At 32.9% G+C, this 22,371-nt stretch overlaps 1 protein-coding gene across 1 annotated transcript; it reads right to left on the bottom strand.

Annotated features, from left to right (window-relative positions):
• Positions 1-4,744: 4,744 nt before the first annotated feature.
• On the bottom strand, positions 4,745-14,786 carry LOC143084268 (poly(3-hydroxybutyrate) depolymerase-like). The gene is made up of 7 exons (XM_076260677.1): positions 14,783-14,786; positions 14,485-14,607; positions 10,632-10,826; positions 8,977-9,068; positions 8,240-8,350; positions 7,423-7,455; positions 4,745-4,768 (listed from the first exon to the last, which is right to left on the bottom strand). The coding sequence occupies exons 1-7, from the start codon at positions 14,784-14,786 to the stop codon at positions 4,745-4,747; spliced, it is 582 nt and encodes a 193-aa protein (XP_076116792.1).
• Positions 14,787-22,371: the final 7,585 nt, after the last annotated feature.

The raw sequence follows: 22,371 nt of genomic DNA, 5'->3' as shown, positions 1-22,371 counted from the left end.
TAAAATCAAACACTACGGAAAGCAGAACCCTGAATATTCTGAACTTCAGAACTTTATAAAAAGAACTCAGACGCAGTAACTGCGCTACAAAAGCAACGATTATACATAGTAAAATACAATTACAGATGACAGAATGAGTAGATATTATCTAATATATAAAACCGTTATCAGGTTATTAAAACATATATTAGAGACAAAGTTATTATACAATGCACAAAATGGTATTACTGCATAAACATTTTTACAACATATATTCCAAAAGGTAATACACAAGTGTATCATATAACTATATGGCAATGTTACATTCGTGAGTATGCAAAGTGCGCTACGAGACATTTGTGTGTATCAGAAATTAACTGAAAACTCCAAACAGACCATGAAAATATCTATTCAGGTGTGGAATGAGTCTAAACAACTCGAAAGAGATGTAGGTAAAATCCTCTTACAAACATTTGGAATTAAATACCCTTTACACAAGTATTCAAATAATACCTTAGATTAACATTCACCACTTCTGATTGATACACATCAGAGGAATAACAATTAACAAAAGAGTAAGTTCAGTAAGGGTCATATTTGGCCCCGATTATAAAATTGAATGGCACAAGATGAAATATGTTTTAAGTTGGCTTAAATGCAGGTCAGAAAGTAAAATAAAAGTATGTTCATCAAAGTTTTACTCTAAAGCGTTGATTTCTTCGTCCAAAATAGTTTAAATTAGAGATTTTAACGCAATTGTACAAAATTTACCGGATTTCGACCACATTTAGGACCAGGCCAAACTAAACATTCGAGCACAATATGTCAAATGTCCGTACAAACATTGTGTTCAACGATCTTTTTTGTCGACGTATGCGCTCTATGTTTCCTGTCCAATTTTTATTGATTTTTCGTAGAAAATAGAAAAAAATACTGTTTGTGACGTCATCAGTGGAACGCAGGAACGTAAATTTTCAACGAATAGGCTCATTTCCTATGTAGTGAATGTATTATTCATTGTGCAGAAATAAATTCCCCTGTACAAACCCCTTTCTTTGGCTGTATTTTTACAAATGCGAGTTATTTTTTTTTTTCATTTTCTTTATTGCAACTATTTGACGCCATCTTGAAACTCGACTTAATCAAATTGATAAGGGTTCAAGCATAATTGTCACCTGTTTTTGTTTATTAGGTTGCTTGTCTGCTTAACATTTATAATGTTAATTTAGAATGTCTGCTTCGTGTTTACCTTTGTACATGTTATGTCGGTACCAATCTGTAGGTTTTTACTTCCTGCTAATAAAACTTGGTTTTCGAAAGTGGTGATAGAGACTGTGATCAATAGGAAACTCTGTTTCATTCAGATAATTTCTTTGAGGTTTTAAGACAGCAAAAGGCAGACTTAGTGGAATTCGTATTCATTCCTGGGGTAAAGGAAATAACTTTGGTAACTAACGACACACGTTGTATATCTGAATTCCACTAGAAGCATGCAACTACGCACAGTTCGCCCTTATTTGCAAAACATTCATGTGTACTGCTAAAGTCAACACAATTTTGTTTACAGAGTGTTTTTCTACTGTTAATAAATCAAAAGTATGTTATACCTCATAACTTTTTAATGTATCCACTAGAACAATTGTTTTGCTTTGGATTTTAAAATATATTGGAATCCGTTCACATAAGAATCCAATTCAAGATTCAAATAACACACAGCTACTTCTGATTTCAGATTAAATATGATTTCTGTACTGCATTGACTTTGATTCCATTGATGTCGTATTTTACAAACCATCACAAACTGGCTTATCCATGTATAAAGGGTGATGTCAGGCAGTGTGCCAATCAAATTAGAAATAGTGCTCAATTTATAGTGTTTAGTCAGACTACGGTTTTCAACCAAAATACCGGAAATGTCAAAGACAAAATGAAACACACATAGAATTATAGTTACATGTCTGAAACGAAAACAAATGATGCATATTGCATGTGTATACAACTATTGGTCCATCTTGAGAAGTTAAGTATGCTTTAAGGCCGTACTTTAACCTATAATGGTTTACTTTCTAAATTGTTATTTGGATAGAGAGTTGTCTCATTGGCACTCACACCACATCTTCCTATATCTATTTGAAATGACAATGTCTGCATGCATATGTATTCGCACAATGAAAACCAGACATGAAGTAAATTTTAGCGTACCCTACCATCGTTGAAGCTATAGTAGGGTCAGTATCACAGATAACGATACTTATATTACTGTCGATTAGGGATACATAAACAACATATAATTTGAGATGTATAAATCGATTGCATTCAGTCGAGCATGGTATCAAATCCAGTACTGGTATAGAACGATATAGTAAGAGTAATTCCAAATATTAATATAAAAACTAAACATATAATAAACGACCTGTTTATATCGATCTATTATTACTTGTCAATCAAGTGATAACAAAAACATGTTTCAGTGACACGTCTTTACTATCATTTAACAGTAATATTATAAAAAAAAAAAGATGTGGTAATATTGCCAATGAGACAACTCTCCACAAGAATCCAAAAAAAACAGAAATTAACAACTATATGTCACCGTACGGCCTCCAACAATGAGCACAGCCCATATCGTATAGTCAGCTATAAAAGGTCCCAAAATGACAATGTAAAACAGTTCAAACGAGAAAACTAACGGTCTTATTTATGTACAAAAAAATGAACGAAAAACAAATATGTAACACATAAACAAACAGTCACTGATGTTAACTCTCTTTAAACTTTTATATCAATATAAATAGTAATTTCATATTTTCTTAGAGACCAATTGGCAAGTGTTCAGTTAAAGTTCTATACATTTTGATGCAGTACCGTTTTTTTTTTAATTTAAATCTTTATTCTCTATTGCATACATCAATTTCAAAGATGGCAGATTTGCCGAATGAGAAAAATTGTATAAATATTTCATCTAATGACCGATAACTCTTGTCCTCATTTTATCCATTGCCATCACCTGTAGTCCTTTGTTTGTAGCTGAAATACAATATAAGTTATGAGTGTCTTGATGGCGGATACTACCGGTGCCTTTCTGTATTCCTTAACTGTTTAGACCATTTCTATAATTATGTTTTGAACTTTTTCCTTATTATCCTCTATTCGTGTATTTTAACATCGCGTTTTACTCTTTGTTTCATGTTTCCCTATCGTAAACATGATAATAAATAATAATAGTGTGAAATCAATAAGATGGGAATGAGCAAATGCATCTCTTTAAAAAAAAAAAAAATAAATGATCTAGTATATCAGAAACATAGTACATCAGTATATAAAATGTTTAGTTTACATCGGGTATTCACCGTAGACAAACAAAAGAGATTCATCAATGGGGTCATGATTTTTGTTGACATAACGACCTGCATACGAGACTGTTTTCTCCATTATTTTGATACGTTGGATAAAACAGTAAACATTGTTAAAAAATGGATATTTGAATATTTGCTATCTGCAGCATATCATTCTTAGTATATTTTGCTTGATTTGGATTCTGAATAACCAACGCAAATATTTCAACCAATCATCGAACGGTTGTGTACATATTGTTGCTGCATACAAGTGCAATGTAACCACCTGAATTTAGCAGCAACTATTTGATTTTAGGGGGGGGGGCTATTGATTTTTTGGAAAAAATAGTTTATTTCCAGTTTTTGGAGTTAAAAAAATAATTTGTTTTTGATTCTGAGAAAGAAAAAAAATTGTCCCCCCCCCTCAGCTGTTTTCGACTTATCGCGATCGCCAACGGCGAAAAAAAAAATTGTCCAGAAAAAAAATCGAAAGCATCAACGGATTATAACCTCATACGAAGCATTAACAAAAAACTTATTTCATAATCGAATTTATATTTCTTCCATTTCTCTGTACACTCGTTCTGTTAATGTCTATGCTATGACAACAATGGATATTACTATCGCATTTCCCGATGGGAGTATTGTGATACCTGTAACAAGCGATCAGATACAATTGGAAAACACGTGATACTTTGATTAATACCCCTTTTAAAAGTGCAATTCCATTATAATGATGATGATATCTCTTGAACAGGAATTGAATTGATCAAAAGTAATGCAACGTCAACTATAATAAAGAAGATATGGTATGATTGCCAATGAGACAACTATCCACAAAAGACTAAAAATGACACAAACATTAACAACTATAGGTCACCGTACTACCTGTATTTGGGGTACATGCATGTACATGTACACACATATATTGCAGTAAAATTGATAAAAGATTTGACTTGCCACTTATCTTTGAAACTTAAAATAGTAAATATAAAATACTGACCATAATTGTGTCCGGTGAATCCATACATGTCCCAACATCCGTCAGCGTTTTTAGAATTAGGTACTGCTTGTGGATATAATATAATGATATTATTTAACTCTCCTACTTCGTTATAACCTGTATGTTTTACATAGACATCATCGATATAATGTCTGAAAAAATAAAACACGTGTTCAGTCAGTGAGGGTGTGGTGGGGGTTTATAGAATAGGTAAAGAGAATAAAGGGCAAAACTAAAAAGGGAGAGAGAGAAAAAACGACCAAATTGATAATGAATAGAAAATAATTAGGTGCTTAACGATAGAGAAGAGAGAATAATGTCAACAAAGTATAAAGAATAGAAATATCATTAAATACAGAATGTAGAAATTAAGGACATCCCATCCTGAACCTCGTTTATAATTTGTTGAGGTTAAATAATTTTGGCCCTAAATGGTGGAATTAATATTTATCTGCAGTGAAAAACAACATCTGATTTTCAAGGATAATTTAATATTCAGCAGCAAATATTACACACCGAGGTAAGACGAGTCAACGTTATATTGGTGTCATGCAAATGATTATACCCTGGACGAGACGAGAAGGACACGCTGTGTTTGGTTTTACCTGGAATGATAAGTTCATAACGAAACACCACGCAATAAGTATGGCTTCAATCCACTTGAACCCGGCTTAAATAATTAATCGCGTGCACGTGGTAGTTTTGAACAGCTTTGGCTCCGTTGTTTTCTTATATATTTCAGACACCCTTTTGCATTGTACTTAAGAAATTTTTATGTACATTTCACTATCCATAACAAGTAATAGGACTGATATGAAGCTTATATTCTACAAACAAAAATGTTGAGGTATTTCTATCTGATGGAGATTTTTGTCTACCTAAACGATAGTTAAAACAATTGTCTATACCACACCCAAAGGACGACTGGGATATATAGATTCCTACACTGCAACAAGTGTATAACGATATTTCTCCACTCGAGACAGTTAAATTTTATTATTAAAAGCGCAAGGCATGCCGAGCTCTTTAAATAACTAAAACGTTACTGTCGAGAGTGGAGAAATATCGTAATACACGAGTTATAGTGTCGGAATCTGTTTCTCAAGATTTTCATGTGTTCTTTATATGCGACGTCATCAGGCATTTTCGACTTTTTATTCATGACGTCACAATAGGAGAATTCAGAAGAAATCAAAACATTTAGACGTCATAATTAAATTTCGACTAATCATTTGCCGAGAACAAATTTTTCACTAGTGAGGAGAAATGTTTTTCTCACACCAGTCAGGAAATGTGAAATTCAAAATAGCACAAAAACTAGAGAAATATAAATAAGGACATCTGGGTCTTTTCCAAAACAGGCACTAAAAAAGGTCTCAGATTTCTTCTAAGGTGACATCTGATTTGCAGCTCCGGCTGTAAAAACTTGAAGTCAGATTTGGGACGTTAAATTTCAACAAATGCTCGAGGATTCTGTAGGTGGCCTGTATAAAATTGCTAAATTGTAATCTTCTGTTGTAAGTGTACCAAAGTTAACATGCTATTTATATGCTGGAATCAATCAAAAGTTTAGCAATGAAAACTGCATGATTCGATTGTGCAAACGAATGTAACATTATTCAATCATTCTAATGTTTATGGTCTATTTGGACCAGTACTTTTTTTATGGTGGTCGAAATCTCGTTTACCTTCATTTACTACCCTCTCCAATTTCCTTTCTTTTTTATTTGTTCCACCGGTAGTGAATCACATTGATCTATCCTTGTTTAATTCAATGATGGGATCCATATAGTTACAATCATGCACCTACATCTTACTTTCTACCATTAAGGAAAGTTAATCTAACACTTCCGGAATGAAACAATTAAAAAATTATACAAGTAATGGAAATACAACAGACATGGGGTGTGATTTCCAATTATGTGACAACAATACACCAGGTCGTGTGGTTGTTACATTTTTTAGCACGATATTCGTACTCAGACTCTGAAATCAAACAATCAAATTCTGGATTTTGCGTCTCAAGCACAAATTTTGTACTCCGAGTAATCAGTAAAGTTTTATGAACGACAACTCCGAGATCACCGGAAGTGACTGTTTCATAATTAAATGCAACATACAGCCTTCGACAAGGAGCATGATGAGGGCTGTATTAAAAAAGTTCCCACATGAAAAATATGAAACAATTCAATTAACAATAAATCTAATGGCATCGTTAATTTAAAAAAAAGTAATAAAAGCTTACTACTTGTATTTTGAGAACATCCTGACGGAATATATACGTATCCTGTATTATCCATACTGTAAGCCGATGTGGAGTTTTCTGTAAACTCTGACTGGTCAAAGGTCAAAAGCTATGAATAACAAAATGTTAAACAGATCTATATGTCATTGGCAAGCTTTGGGTGACGCCCACATCAATAGTAATTTGATGTTGTTTTATTTTATTCATATTATAGATATAGGAAGATGTGGTATACATGTTAGTGTCAATGAGACAACTCTCCATCCAAGTTTACTAGTGTTTGTTTGTCATGCTTTTCATTTTTAAATGTTTTATCAAGTATTGAGCACTGTATGTTATAACAAATTGAATGCTTGCATATAATGGTATTTTTAAAAAAATCCCCAAACAAGTAAATGAAATTTGTCCTCGAAAAAAGGACAATCGGTTGTAACTTAAGTAGAAACAAATATTTTGTAGTGGAAATTTTGAAGTGCGTTTTCTAGTGATAACGTTCTAATAGTTAGTTCCAAATACTTCTGTAAATAACGTTTCACATTTATGTACATTTATGTATCAATGTGAATGAAACACTAAAATATAAAAAAGAAGATGTGGTATGATTGCCACCGAGACAACTATCCACAAAAGAAACAAACATTAACAACTATAGGTAAAATTGAAAGGTGTATGAATCAAAAGTAAAACACCATCCGCATTAAGCTTGCATTTTACGGAGATATTTGTCTAACATATGTCAAATTGTTTACGCGTTTAAACATGCCCCAATCTGTATACGGGTTGTCTGACATTTTGTAGAAAACAAGGCAAAATTTAGCTTATACATTGAAAGTAACTATCGTTTTTCTTACTGACCTTACCTGTCCGGACACAATTGTGTTGGCTGTTGGTTTCTGGAATTATCGTACAAATTATTATAATCAATAAGAATATGGAATGTGAATGGATTTAATTGAAAAAAAACACAATTTTAATTTGTTACCTTAGTCAAGAACTGTTGTGTCCTGCCCATTTTACATAGGCTAATGGTTGGTATTGATCACTATACATCTACTGCCGTTTTTAGGTTTAAAAGTGTCTGGGACCCCCCCCCCCATTTTCGATTTTAAATTTGAAATTGTATATGATTTTTCGACTTGCAAAACTTCTACTCTACCTATTCAAGTCAAGCATATTACGAAAAATGATGAATATACATTGAGTACTGAATAAGTAAAGAGTAGTTCGTGTCTAAACAGAGCTACTGCGGGTTTTAAAGTAACCAACTAGTCTTCAAAAGCTATGCATTCTTCAATGACACTTATCTTGACATTTTAAAATAAAAGAGAGGGGAAAGATATTAAACGGAAATTCAAACTGAAAAACTGAAAACGTCATGGCAAAAAACGACAGCCAGTCAAAATTAGATACAAACAACGTCGTGTTGTCATTTTGGTCTCTTAGGGAGAGTTGTCTCATTGGCAATCATACCACATCTTCTTTTTTTTTATTGATGCAAAATTAATACAACATTAACAAAAAACGAAAGACTGAGCAACACAAATTCTACTGAAATCGTCGGTAATCCAAGGTGCTCCGGAAGGGTATGCAGGTCCTGCTCCAAAATTGTCACCCGTCGTGCTGCTTGTGTATACATGTACAACGTACAGAAACATGTATTAAATGATGAGAACTTACTGTTAGATTTCCATAAATCCAATTCAACAAATCATAAGCTGCATTGTAACCACAATTGTTAATAAAATTACTGGACAACTTATTACAAGGTCCTCCATAATTGTCTGTTGGCTATGAGTAGAAATAAAAAAAATAACAAATTTTGAAAAAAAAATCTACAAATATTTTTTTTTATTTTATGAAAAGGAAAATATCAAGCCTGACAGTGTGACTGTTTCTTTTTAAATTCTTGTTGATTGCAGTCATCGGACCTTTTTTTTAAAGCTAGATGCAGCAATAATTAAGTGTGGTAAAAGGTGATCCCATTTTTGTGTAACAGTTTAACTGTCAAAGACGAAGACGGACAACAGACGACGGACGCCAATTTATGAGAAAATCTCACTTTGGGTAGACTTTACATAGATAAATTCAGAGGTATAAGAAAAGCAAAATGAGATTGTTTAATGCGACTGTCATACAAGTGAGAGGTTTAGCTAGCTATAAAACCAGGTTCAATCCACCATTTTCTACATTAGAAAATGCCTGTACCAAATCAGGAATATGACAGTTGTTATCCATTCGTTTGATGTGTTTGGACTTTTGATTTTGCCTTTTGGTTTTTGATTTTCCTTTTTGAATTTTCCTCGGAGTTCAGTATTTTTGTGTTTTTACTTTTTTTTTTTGTCCTTTTTTGGCGGTGTATTTGTCATATGTAAAATGTAACTTTGTTTCTTAAGCATGCCATAGACATACGTTACCATACAGTGCTGTGCATCCATGTTGAATACTGATTTAATATTGACACTTGATACAAAGTTGTTGTAATATGACGCAATGTTGTGTCCATTCTCTGTAATAGTATTCCTTATGTTGTGTATCAATGCATGTATTATTCAAAAATAAAATTCATTGTATATGTTTATACCATGTTTATTTCCAATTGTGCATATACATTTGAAGGTTAGTTGCCTTTTTCTATAACCATGGACAACGAAAGCCAACTCTACAGTATTTTGAAGGTATGAACTTTGTACAATCTAATTAAAATATAGATCTCCGATTTCGTTATACTACGTTACTATATATGTAGTAACGTAGTATAACGAAATCGGAGATCTATGTTGCACCGTAGTATAACTAAATCGGAGACCTATATTTTAATTAACATGCATAACCGCACTCTTATTTTATTTTATTTTTGCCGTTAAACGTGCATATTGAATTTCTTTGGATATTTTTGTTGATGGGTTGCGGTCTTTTTGACGTAAAACTTATTTTCCCTCTTACTGTCCAACTTGTGCATAAAAGTCTTTTAGATATTTTGCTCGTTCCATCGTTGTCTCATTGACGTTTACCGTATACACTTGTTGTTACTGTCAAACATGATAATAAGACTTGTTATTACCTATGACTCCAACAGATGTTTAAATGCAGTTCATCATCAGTCACGAGTAAATGTTGAGATATACTTCAGAGTGCATTCTTAGTTTCATTTTGCGAACTTTGTTCGTAAACTGTGCACGTGTATGCGTAAACATTTGAAAAATATGTCTTCACTGGGACATCTAGAGCTGAAACCTGAAGACTTCAGTTTAGCAGGGGCGTAACTCTAAAGCTGTTTTAGTCGTTTTTTTTGCAAATAACATCACTGTAGAAAAATTGTGATTTCCAATAAAGCAAAATGTTTAAATAATGACTCAGATACAATGTAAATGTCAACTAAATTGCTTTTATAAAGTTAATAGTTTTTAAACGACTTAATTTGCCACTGGACGTTTAACAGCCATCCGTTCATACATGTTCAACTATACATTTCTAATTAGAATTATTTATTATGAAGAAAAATCCAGATATATCAAACTGTTTGTTATCGAATTTGTATAGGTTTTCAAGAAGTTTGAACTTGAATGTGGGTGTTGGTTTCTTTTAATTTCATACAGAATATCCCATAAACAGTTGTATTATAAAAGATGTTTTACATTATTATTAATGAAAAAAAAATCATACAAAAAAATTGTTCAGTCTGTATCATGGTTCTTTCAGATCAGTAAAGTATGTACCAACATTTTTAAAATTCTAGATGGCGGCCATGTTGAAAATATAAAACAACGCATACTAAAAAAAATACAATTCGTTGAACATTAAAATTCGTGGTTGGCCTGAACCTACGAAGTCCACGAAAATTATAAAACGTATATAAATGAATCCACAGACTGAGTACACCTAATTGTATGAAAAAAGATTTTCAATCATTGATTTTCATTGAAATAGATCATGTTGCAACTATATTGAGAGTTTCATACACTGTACACGTAAACGCTAATTAGTGAAATAGTTTAAAGTAGTTTTGAATAAAAAGCTGACTTGAGTATAATATGTAAAGGCATATCCTGTTATATCTGTTCAAACTTACGTGGGTTAATTTGGGTGTCTGCTCTTCCAGCAAAAACATATATTTTATCGTTTTTCATGTTGGAAACTGCATCAATATTCCCTTTACTGGACTCGGAGACTGTGAGGTGCTCCATTGAGGAGACTGATTCAAATATTGGTATTTTCATACATGCTAATGCAGCTATAGAGGAACCATGAGCACAACCATAAGGAACTGAAGAAAAACAAACGAAACGTCAAAGTCTATATAAATGCACCCTTTTGTCGCAATCAAAAGAGTTAAGAAAGTTATAATGTACAATGTAGAGTATGTAATTTTCAACGTGTTATTTCGTTTATAAACTGTGGCGTAATCAATTCCATCTAAGATTTGATGGTCAGTTCTTAATCAGTTTAATGATCTTTCATCTTGTTTAATGTGACACTTTATACGATACATTAGTTGCACAGTTGAACTGCAATAGTTTAGCCAAATAATCTAAGACCATTAATCAATGCCTTACATAAATTAAGAACATGTGTTTATAGCTGTATCTTGTGAGAAACTTTATGTATTGGTCAGAGATATGAGAGTAGTAGCTTGAAGTACAAAGTTGTATGTACGAACGTTAATTGGAAATTATGATTAAGAATATTTATTATACATGTACTGTTATATAAAGATTATATATATATGATTAAACATGTGAACATTAAGGAGACTTAGTTCAATTCTAACAGTGACTTTATGGTGGCATATATACACTAGCTAGTTCCCTATGTTAACGGGCAACATGGATTACGATCCCGGATACGTAGATCCGAAATAATGACAAAGTTTCTAAAACACACACAAGAAAGCCCCGTTATATCTGGTGGAGGTACCCGTGGTCAATATGTCAGTAACCGGAGTTATGACGTGTCTGAAATCTGGACGAATTACAAAGTTATCATGTGTTATGGCGTGTGCCGAAAACAGAAGCAATTTGGGCTTACGTTCAAGAGAAACTATAGGATAACTGAAGTGAGAAATGTATGCCACAGAGAATTGAGTTAGGATGACTTTGTATACATATTAATGTAAGTGACTTGCTGTAAATATTTGTAAACTTTTGTGTCAGTCATTTTGTTTCCTTGGTTTTATGGAAACGCATTATCCTCGAACTTTGAAGAACATTAGAAGGACGCCTGTGAGAATTGTTGATGAATAGAAACCTGAGATGATTCTGAGATGTTAAAAAAAAAACTAGCAGTAACTTGTATATCGAAACTTTTGTGTTGGTAACAATGTATATATGCACAATGTAAATAACAGAGTGGACTGGCGTATCCGTCGATCCGAAACCGGCAAAGAACCGTTATAAATGACAAGTTCCTGATGAAAGATTCGAAGAAGTGGCTCCGCACGTTCAAACCGAAGAAGTCATGTGGACAATATTTTCATGTTTGTAAATAACTTTAAGTTTTCATAAATGTTTTTATCCATTCAGAATGTTTTATGCCTAGGTTTATTTTTGTTTTCTTGTATATTTCTTTTTGCATTTTTTTTTTTTGTATTACACATGTTTGATTAAGCTAGTTTTTAATCTCTTGTTATTACGAGAGTGGGCGTATTGGGTGTAGTTAAGTTAACCGAGAAGGGTTGCTTATACTAGTTGGAGGTTCATGGGAGTGTCCATGTGAAGATGATTTACAGTGAAGGTAGTTCTATGGTGATACGGTCACATAGAATGAAAATTGCAGATAATGAGATGCTGATTTTCTGAATTGGATTGCCCAGAGATAATGATTAATTGATTTTAATTGATGCTTTTAATTATTTTATCATTTTGTTTACGCTTGGATTAACGGTCAAAATTCCGGAAAGACCTTACCATAATGTATTTGAATAGATTAATAATTGTCAAACTTGTGTTATATATTTTTATGATTTTTGTTTAGTGCCTCTTTTGTAGTTATGAATATCAAGAGTTTGAAGTTGAAAGGATAATTGCTAATTTAGATTTTAAGAGTAATATTTTTGCAAGTTTTCCACAACTATTCACGACGTAAATTGATAAATTACATGGTATAGCAATTATCATTATTTTTTTTTATTATTATTATTAGTTTAGATTTTTTTCAGTAGTTTTAGTTAAAAGAAAAAGTTTATTTTTTAATGTTCACATTGCCTCCCCTTATTTTTTACTTATATAATATTTTTGGTATGATTTTTTTTAATTCGAGTGAAAACGAATTTTGTTTAGCGGGGAGTGATGTGGCGTAATCAATTCCATCTAAGATTTGATGGTCAGTTCTTAATCAGTTTAATGATCTTTCATCTTGTTTAATGTGACACTTTATACGATAAATTAGTTGCACAGTTGAACTGCAATAGTTTAGCCAAATAATCTAAGACCATTAATCAATGCCTTACATAAATTAAGAACATGTGTTTATAGCTGTATCTTGTGAGAAACTTTATGTATTGGTCAGAGATATGAGAGTAGTAGCTTGAAGTACAAAGTTGTATGTACGAACGTTAATTGGAAATTATGATTAAGAATATTTATTATACATGTACTGTTATATAAAGATTATATATATATGATTAAACATGTGAACATTAAGGAGACTTAGTTCAATTCTAACAGTGACTTTTTGGTGGCATATATACACTAGCTAGTTCACTATGTTAACGGGCAACATGGATTACGATCCCGGATACGTAGATCCGAAATAATGACAAAGTTTCTAAAACACACACAAGAAAGCCCCGTTATAAAACTATAAGAAGATGAGGTATGAGAACACATGAGACAACTTTCCATCAGAGTCACAATTTATAAAATTAAAAATCTATTGGTGTACGGTCTTCAAGTTCGATAAAAACACAAAACACTAAGTTTGAAATGTTTTGCCCGTTATTTGTTTTTAAAAAAAAAATTATATACGATATAATTGACCAAACAAAGAAAAATGACTCACAAACGTTTCCGGAAGTACACTTGTTCTATGTCTCAAATGTATGTCTACCACAACTTTCATTGAGATTTATTAAAGAAATAAATGCAATTGAGAGAGATTAAAAGCTCTTAGACTAAGTCTGCACTCAAAACATTTTCAGAATATATATTGCTTATGTTGATATAATTTGACGTGATATGAGTCAACTTTTTTGAATATATATGAACGGAGGAATTGTGCTTGATACATGTACTTATTTTTCGAGGGGGCTGTCATTTGTTTTAATTGAACATTGTATATCTTAGAGAAAGAATCAAGGACTTTTTTTGCTTTCTTGCTACAAGTTTGAACTATTTGTCAACAGCCTCTTTAAATCAAAACGCTTAAGTTAACTTTATTACATTAACAAAGTAAAGAGACTAGAGGGAATTGAATTAGATTAAAACACTTTGTCTGTACATAAAGGATACAATGCCTATTATACATGCATTTTTATTAAGACATTAGTGATTTTTTTTAGTAAAATGGTATATGTGTGATGCATTCAAGCGAAAACGTTAAAATTCGCTTGTCTAATTGAATACTTATGAATGCATTTTGGCGCCTGTCCCTAGTCAGGAGCCTCTGGCCTTTGTTAGTCTTGTATTATTTTATTTTAGTTTCTTGTGTACAATTTGGAAATTGGTATGGCGTTCATTATCACTGAACTAGTATAAATATTTGTTTAGGGGCCAGCTGAAGGACGCCTCAGGTTGCGGGAATTTCTCGCTATACATTGAAGACCTATTGGTGACCTTCTGCTGTTGTTTTTTTTATTGTCGGGTTGTTGTCTCTTTGACATATTCCCTATTTCCATTCTCAATTTTATAAGCGAATATCTTAACTATATTTGGTTTGCAGATGTTGTTGACTAAAAACTTAATGGTATAAAGTATTTAGATATGTACCTCCAGCAACAACTCCTACTCCAATAAACGAAGCAGAATGTATCACGTGCATCTGTGTAGCGAATCCAGCACCAGAAGATATACCGGAAATAGAAACTTTGTCGACGTCAACATTGTAGGAACCTAAATTTATATATATAAAGAAATAATATAATTAGTGTCGGTAAATCAACAACCTGTAATTATTTTATAGAATTGTAAAAATAAACGAAAGGCGTAGGTCAAGTTATGAGTAAGACCCCCTTTTAATACTAAATTCTAATATAACGTGCTTCTTTCGCTTAATTTGTGAACAAACCCATGCTCTTATTCCATGTTTGCCCATGCGTATATTGGATACTGCAGAAAAATGAATTTTATCACATTGTCATGTATTTTTAAATATGTTTTATTAAATTAAAAAAACTTCCAAACTCTAAAATGATGTACATGATGTTACTTAAGAAATAATTCATGGAAGCCATAGATTTGTTGGAAATTTACACTGGGCCGTGATATTCGAATTTTATCCTGAGCGTTAGCGAGGGATAACATTAACGAATATCAAGGCCCAGGCCATGTGTAAATTTACAACAAATCTACGGCTTCCATAGAAATTTCCCTACCTAATTGTCATTCAGAATAATAATTGATGCAAGCTATTTTTTATTGTAGTTTTAACATGGGTAGGCATTATATTCGTGTCATTTTAACACTCACTATCGCTTGGACAAAAATAATCACGAAAACAATGCCTACCCATGTTAAAACTACAATAAAGTATAGCTTGCATCAATTAATTCTCAAATATAGCAGTTTTACAAAAACAAATAAAATGTACGGTGTACCCTTAAGTTATTTGTCTGAAAGTAGAACACAATTTTTTGTTGTACTTCTGCTACATTGATACGGGCTGTTTTGATACTAGTAATACAATGCACATATATCGGGTACCATCATAATTTAGTCAAGATCAATTACTAAAATCTTTTCAAGCATTTGAGTTAACTTTTAGACGGTTTCTGTCTTAAATGGAAGTGCTTATTCTTAATATTAAAATGAAAGTTGTACTTGATGATAAAACAAAACATATATAAAGGTTGAACACAAAAAAACAAACATCCGAAAAGTGACATATTATGACATCATTGATAGGTTTGTAATATTTAAGCTTGAATTTGAGAATCTTTAAAGACTTAATCAGTTCAAATCTTTAACATAAACTGATTGAATCGACTAAAGTAGTATAGACACTTCAGTGTTCATAAAATGTCCAAAATATTTCATCAGATGAACCTGCAACTTGAGGATAAAATCGGCCCGTATCGGACCTACTCCTTTTAGGCTTCTAGTATTTCAATACCAAAAATGCGAATGCATCGTTTTCAACAATTAACACGAAACAACACAATGATTTACATCTTAAAACATAATTATATTATCTAATTATGATACATACCTAGCCGAGAAGATTTACACTCTTTTAGTAGAACTCCAAGTAGAAGTGAAAAACATAACATTGCGCGTATCATCTTCGTCTTGGTACTTGTTCTGCTATTAATATAGTGTGTATAATGTTTATGCACTATACTTTATGTGAATTGTTTATATAAGTTATTTGGCGGTCAAACCTTATCAGTTCATTCAGTTCTGTATGACAACATATTAACCTCAATGAAGATTCACGTTTACTAGCACGTTACGGTGCAGGAATAGAGAAAGCAGTTACATAAACAGTACGCCATTGAAATTCAAAATGGCAAAAAGTAAAGTAAAAAACAAAACAAGATAAGATTCAATATAAAAAAAAATAGATAATTATTATGTCTTTACCATATAAACAGCTCTACGTCGCCCCTGAGTGTTCGAGTTTGAAGTTTTGAAAGGTATACGGATAAAATTTATTTAAAATTTTTGATCAAAATTCCGACCAGCAGTCAATTAATATTATACAATAATCAAAAGGAACATTAAACTTATGGTTATACATTGAACAAATTATTGAAATATTCGCAGAACCGACTACAGATGCATTTTTTGGTTGTGTTGTTTTGTTGGTGATTTATTTACGAATTTGTCATGAGGATCTAGAAGGGAGGAAAAGGTTTTTCTTTTTTTTTTTACTATTCTCTATTTTTTATTTATAATTTACATATAACTTTATTCCCTTTTGAAATTAAAATGTCAATTTTTCTCTATTCTTTTGTTTTGCTCTTCATTCTTTATTTTTGCCCATCATTCTCTATTCTGGAAACCCCAATTAGAACCTCTCTCCCATAATTTTTATTAATAGACCAGTAGATTTATTAAACTTCATTTCACGTTTTAGGTGCATTACGATACTAAGTATCTAAAATATATATACTGTCAATGATAAATCTCAAAACGTAAATAAGGGTAACGTTGTCAAATTCAACAAGTTGCCGTCTTTTCATGACATAAAGATAAAAATTATTTTTGTTATGTGAATTAATTCATATATTTACTGAAACCGAAGACAGTATTTGTTTATACCATTCTTAGAGAGAATACATACTGTATATTATCGTAGGAAGCATTAGTACACCAAACATGCCAAACAAATTCAATTAACCATATTTATTCAAATAAAACCACGAGATATTTAACCGGGCTGAAGTACGTCCATTATTCATAGTTCATTATTCATTATTCAATAATGAATAATGAAATAGTTCATTATTCACTATTCAATATTGAAAAATGAATAACGAATAATGAAATGGCTTATGTTTCATTATTCAAATTGAAGCGGTGAATAGTGAAAAAAATATAAAAAAAATTGACCGTGACACTATAGCTATATTTAATTTGATTCGCAATGACCATAATGCGGGGTTCACACATTGCCGATTATTGCTCCCGTTTGAGATCAGACAGCGATACGACACGAAAAGTGATAAAGTCGGATTAGTATCCTCAATTATCTGGAATGTCCTATTATTGTCTGAACGCAGTCGTTTTAGTTCGTATCAGATTCCTACTGGTCGGGAAGGGTCCGAATAGTTCGGCAAAGCACCCCGACAGTTAGGTGCGTCCCGTAACATTCGGGGAAACTCAGCCGATTTTTTCTAGTCGGATTACAATCGTGCCTATGTCGTGACAGATTCTGCTGTATCGGATCGAATTCCTAACAATGTTTTGTGTATTCGGGACTGTGTCCTGTGGAACGGGAATGATCTGGAGAAGTCCCGACAATAACAGAATACAATACGACTGAGACCAGACAAAGCCGTTTGCAATGCGATAGAGCGGACCGTGATAGGATTACGTTCCGACAGTACCTGATCATCCCGATTATGCCGACAGTTTTCGAACGGATAACTTCCGTCAGCGTCGGTTCACTGTCTTGTCACTATCTGATCTCTGTCGGATTGCATTCGGTAGAATCGGGACGCAGTCGTGACAGACTCGGTAGAATTTTACCTGGCGAAAGATACAAATCGAATTTCCTTCCTCGATTCACAGGATCTTGATCAGACTTTTGACAAATTTTAATCGGGAATGGTCCTGTCAAGGACGGCAGTAAAAATCGTGAATGTGTGACCCCAGCTTAAGAGGGTTTACGGACGACCTAAATTCCACAATATACATAAAAATGAGGAAATATAAAAAAAGAAGATGTGGTATTATTGACAATGAGAAAAACATCCACAAAAGACCAAAATGACACAGACATCAACAACTATAGCTCACCGTACAGCCTACAACAATGAGCAAAGCCCATACCGCATAGTGAGCAATAAAAGGCCCCAATAAGACAATGTAAAACAATTTAAACAAGACAACTAACGGCCTTATTTATTTTAAAAAATGAACGAAAAATAAATATGTATCACATAGACAAACGACAACCACTAAATTATAGACTCCTGACTTGGGACAGACACATACATAAATAATTCGACGGGGTTAAACATGTTAGCCAATTTTGAATAATGAAATGGATATTTTGAATAATAGAATGGACTGCTGCGACCCTTTAGTTCCTAATTATAGATAAACCTTCTATCTCAATCGAAAGCTAATTACGAGAGGAACAAAATGTATATAGTCAACATGTTCCGCAACGCATATTAGAGGACTTAAATGTCGAAATACGCGTGAAAGTTAAGAAATAGCCAATTTTGAATAATGAAATGGATATTTTGAATAATAGAATGGACTGCTGCGACCCTTTAACCCCTAATAATAGATAAATTTTATACCTCATTCGAAAGCTTATTACGAGAGGAACAAAATGAATATAGTCAACATGTTCCGCAACGCATATTAGAGGACTTAAATGTCGAAATACGCGTGAAAATTAAGCAATAGCCAATTTTGAATAATGAAATGGATATTTTGAATAATGGAATGGACTGCTGCGACCCTTTAGCCCATAATTATAGATAAACCTTATACCTCATTCGAAAGCTTATCACAAGAGGAACAAAATGTATATAGTCAACATGTTCCGCAACGCATATTAGAGGTCTTAAATGTCGAAATACGCGTGAAAGTTAAGAAAAAGCCAATTTTAATAATGAAAAGATATTTTGAATAATGGAATGGACTGCTGCGACCCTTAAGCCCCTAATTATAGATAAACTTTATACCTCATTCGAAAGCTTATAACAAGCGTAACAAAATGTATATAGTCAACATGTTTCGCAACGCATATTAGAGGACTTAAATGTCGAAATACGCGTGAAAATTAATTAAGAAATAGCCAATTTTGAATAATGAAATGGATATTTTGAATAATGGAATGGACTGCCGCGACCTTTTAGCCCCTCATTATAGATAAACGTTATACCTCATTTGAAAGCTTATTTCGGGAGGAACAAAATGAATATAGTCAACATGTTCCGCTATGCATATTAGAGGACTTAAATGTCGAAATACGCGTGAAAATTAAGAAATAGCCAATTTTGAATAATGAAATGGATATTTTGAATAATGGAATGGACTGCCGCGACCTTTTAGCCCCTAATTATAAATAAACCTTATACCTCATTCGAAAGCTTATAACAAGGGGAACAAAATGTATATAGTCAACATGTTCCGCAACGTATATTACAGGACTTAAATGTCGAAATACGCGTGAAAGTTAAGAAATAGCCAATTTTAATAATGAAATGGATATTTTGAATAATGGAATGGACTGCCGCGACCTTTTAGCCCCTAATTATAGATAAACTGTATACCTCATTCGAAAGCTTATAACGGGAGGAACAAAATGTATAGAGTCAACATGTTCCGCAACGCATATTAGAGGACTTAAATGTCGAAATACGCGTGAAAATTAAGAAATAGCCAATTTGAATAATAAAATGGATATTTTGAATAATGGAATGGACTGCCGCGACCTTTTAGCCCCTCATTATAGATAAACTTTATACCACATTTGAAAGCTTATTTTGGGAGGAACAAATGAATATAGTCAACATGTTCCGCAACGCTTATTAGAGGACTTAAATGTCGAAATACGCGTGAAAATTAAGAAATAGCCAATTTTAAATAATGAAATGGATATTTTGAATAATGGAATGGACTGCCGCGACCTTTTAGCCCTGCATTTTAAAAAAACTTCATAACTTATTCGAAGGCTTATAACAAAAGGAACAAAATGTATATAGTCACTAAAACCATTATTTCAACACCTATAACGGCATATTCTTGTATGTATGTTCAAATTTATCTAGGAATAGACACTCAAATCAGATAACTCTATGTGTTTTAGCTTGAATGGTATATATCGGCTTAAGAAAGCTAAACACAGATATTATTATCATGTCATGACTCTATGACGTTCAATGATTTGATAGACTGGTGTAAGAAAATATAGTCATCTTTACCACAGATCAATTCCTGGTGTTCAATTAAAAATTAAAACTTCTTGTGAATTTCATGAGTCAGATTTTGTACAAACAGTCCATATAAAGCATGATACCGTATTCATTAAGGTCTTGATCGTGTAACATATTCTCGATCGCTACCGACCTTCTCCGAGATATGGCTTCCCTTCTCTTACGTCACCCACAGGTGGCAATTGATTTGAAAATGATAATTTCACTGTACGTAAGACCAGAAAATATTTTCTTATAACACAATTGATCAGACAAAAAACACAAAATAAAAAAATTGTAAAGGGCGATGTGTTGTCATAGGTTTAACCGAAGACCTCATTTAGACGTATTGATGGTAGCTGGACCAGAAATCAGTAGACTATCAGATGAATTTGTAAGATCTAGCGGTTTGAGGCATTTAATGAACACAAAAGGATTTCTTTAAAAAGATCAAAGGCAAATAATTTGAAGATCGTTTGAAGCAAATACAAAAAGAAGGAGAACCGGTTTCTTATAACCAGATCAAAAAGAACAACTTCCTATTATGTCGGTAAAATAAAACTGTAAACATTTTTGTAAAAAACAAAGCTAGAGAACCTTAGATTTTTTTTCTAGACTTTTATTTCTTGTTGCAGTGGACAAATTGATTTAGAATATTTCTTAATCCATACAGACAAACTGCTCCTCCGTTTTTGTCTTCGGATGTCATTTTAAACAGTGGTAATGAATCGGTGCAAATGGATAAGATTGAAACATTTTGCAATTTGCAGATCCAAATTCTGACGCATTTATCGTTGATGATGCAGCAATGGTTATTCCAGGCCACCTTGTAGGGCAACAATATTGGATGATTTTGCAATTGTGTCATACGGCCTTAAACAAATCTTGCATCGATAAGTATTTAAGAGTAGAGATTGTGTTAGATTTACTCAATGAATCATTGAAAGGCTAGATGAGAGAAGACAAAAGTTGGGTTCTGAAGTAGTTTTCTCTATGACGATGACAACGAATTGACATTTTTCAAGTGTCTTGCTGACCAAAATGCTTCTGTAGAGACGAATGATACTTTTCAGCCACCCCTTGTAAGCACGGAAAAGCAGCTATACGAATGTTTGCCCATGTTCGGCATGATTATGAAAATGGTTGTAAGACGGTAAGTTAAGGTAGCACCGACACAGATGTAGTAGTATTAAAAATTGCAGCACTCAAAAAATATGGTGGAACAAATTGTGAAAGGGTTTTGGCAGGAATGAAGACTTTTGATGGCTTCCTGTACGTGATATATCAAATGCGTTTGGTCCTCGTGAAGCTACGTTTCCTTTCATTCATTCAGTGGATGTGACACTAAGGGAATAGGTCAGTTTGGGTGCGAGGGAAGTATTTCAACATGTAAGGGACGTACTTATTTTTTGCTGAATTATAAAGACACATACATGGACATAAAAGAAGCATTTGTTTGCATCATGTATGACAGCATAACATCACTACTTGCTGTTAACGAGACACAATGTAATTTTTTACCCAGGAAGCAGCGGCATTGTAGTGCATACAAGAGTTTGTTTCCAGAGCACATCCAAAGAGCAGCGTATAAAGGTAGGTAAGTTTGGGCTTAGCCTGATTTATGTACCAATTCATGAACACTGGGGTTGGATAAAAGAAAAAATCGATGGCAGTTTGGAACCTAAGAGGACTTCTTCGGCTGCCGTTAAAGTTGCATCCGCCTGTCGGGAAATTTTGAAATGAAGAGGCGAAAAGTCCAGTTGTGTTAGTGACTGTAAATGCTACCGTTCTGTCCTTTCTTGTACGAGTTTTGTTATTGGCTACTGTCAGATAATTATAAGATAATGAACCTGTCTTTCTAACAAAACTAGGCATTTAATCTTAACAAAGAATGTGATATCACTTGTTAAATTGATGAAATTATAAAAAAAATACATTTTCAAAAATTTTGTGGCCATTTTGAAACCGGAAATCACACTTTTTTGCCATTTATGTGTTGTTTTTCTGTACTTTAGGCACTGTAATCTACGCGTAATGAAACGTACATTGGATTATACCT

This window comes from Mytilus galloprovincialis, chromosome 7 (assembly GCF_965363235.1).
Source record: "Mytilus galloprovincialis chromosome 7, xbMytGall1.hap1.1, whole genome shotgun sequence".
In the NCBI taxonomy this organism is placed as follows: Eukaryota; Metazoa; Mollusca; class Bivalvia; order Mytilida; family Mytilidae; genus Mytilus; species Mytilus galloprovincialis.
Note: the sequence above shows the minus strand (reverse complement) of the source record. Positions and strands in the feature narration are given on the sequence as shown.

Excerpts from the sequence above, each read along its gene's own strand:
- LOC143084268 (XM_076260677.1), bottom strand. Across the intron at positions 7,456-8,239 it reads GGATTTATGGAAATCTAACA|AAACCAACAGCCAACACAAT; the intron begins GTAAGTTCTCAT and ends CGATAATTCCAG. Across the intron at positions 4,769-7,422 it reads ACACAATTGTGTCCGGACAG|ATAAATATTAATTCCACCAT; the intron begins GTAAGGTCAGTA and ends TTTTCACTGCAG.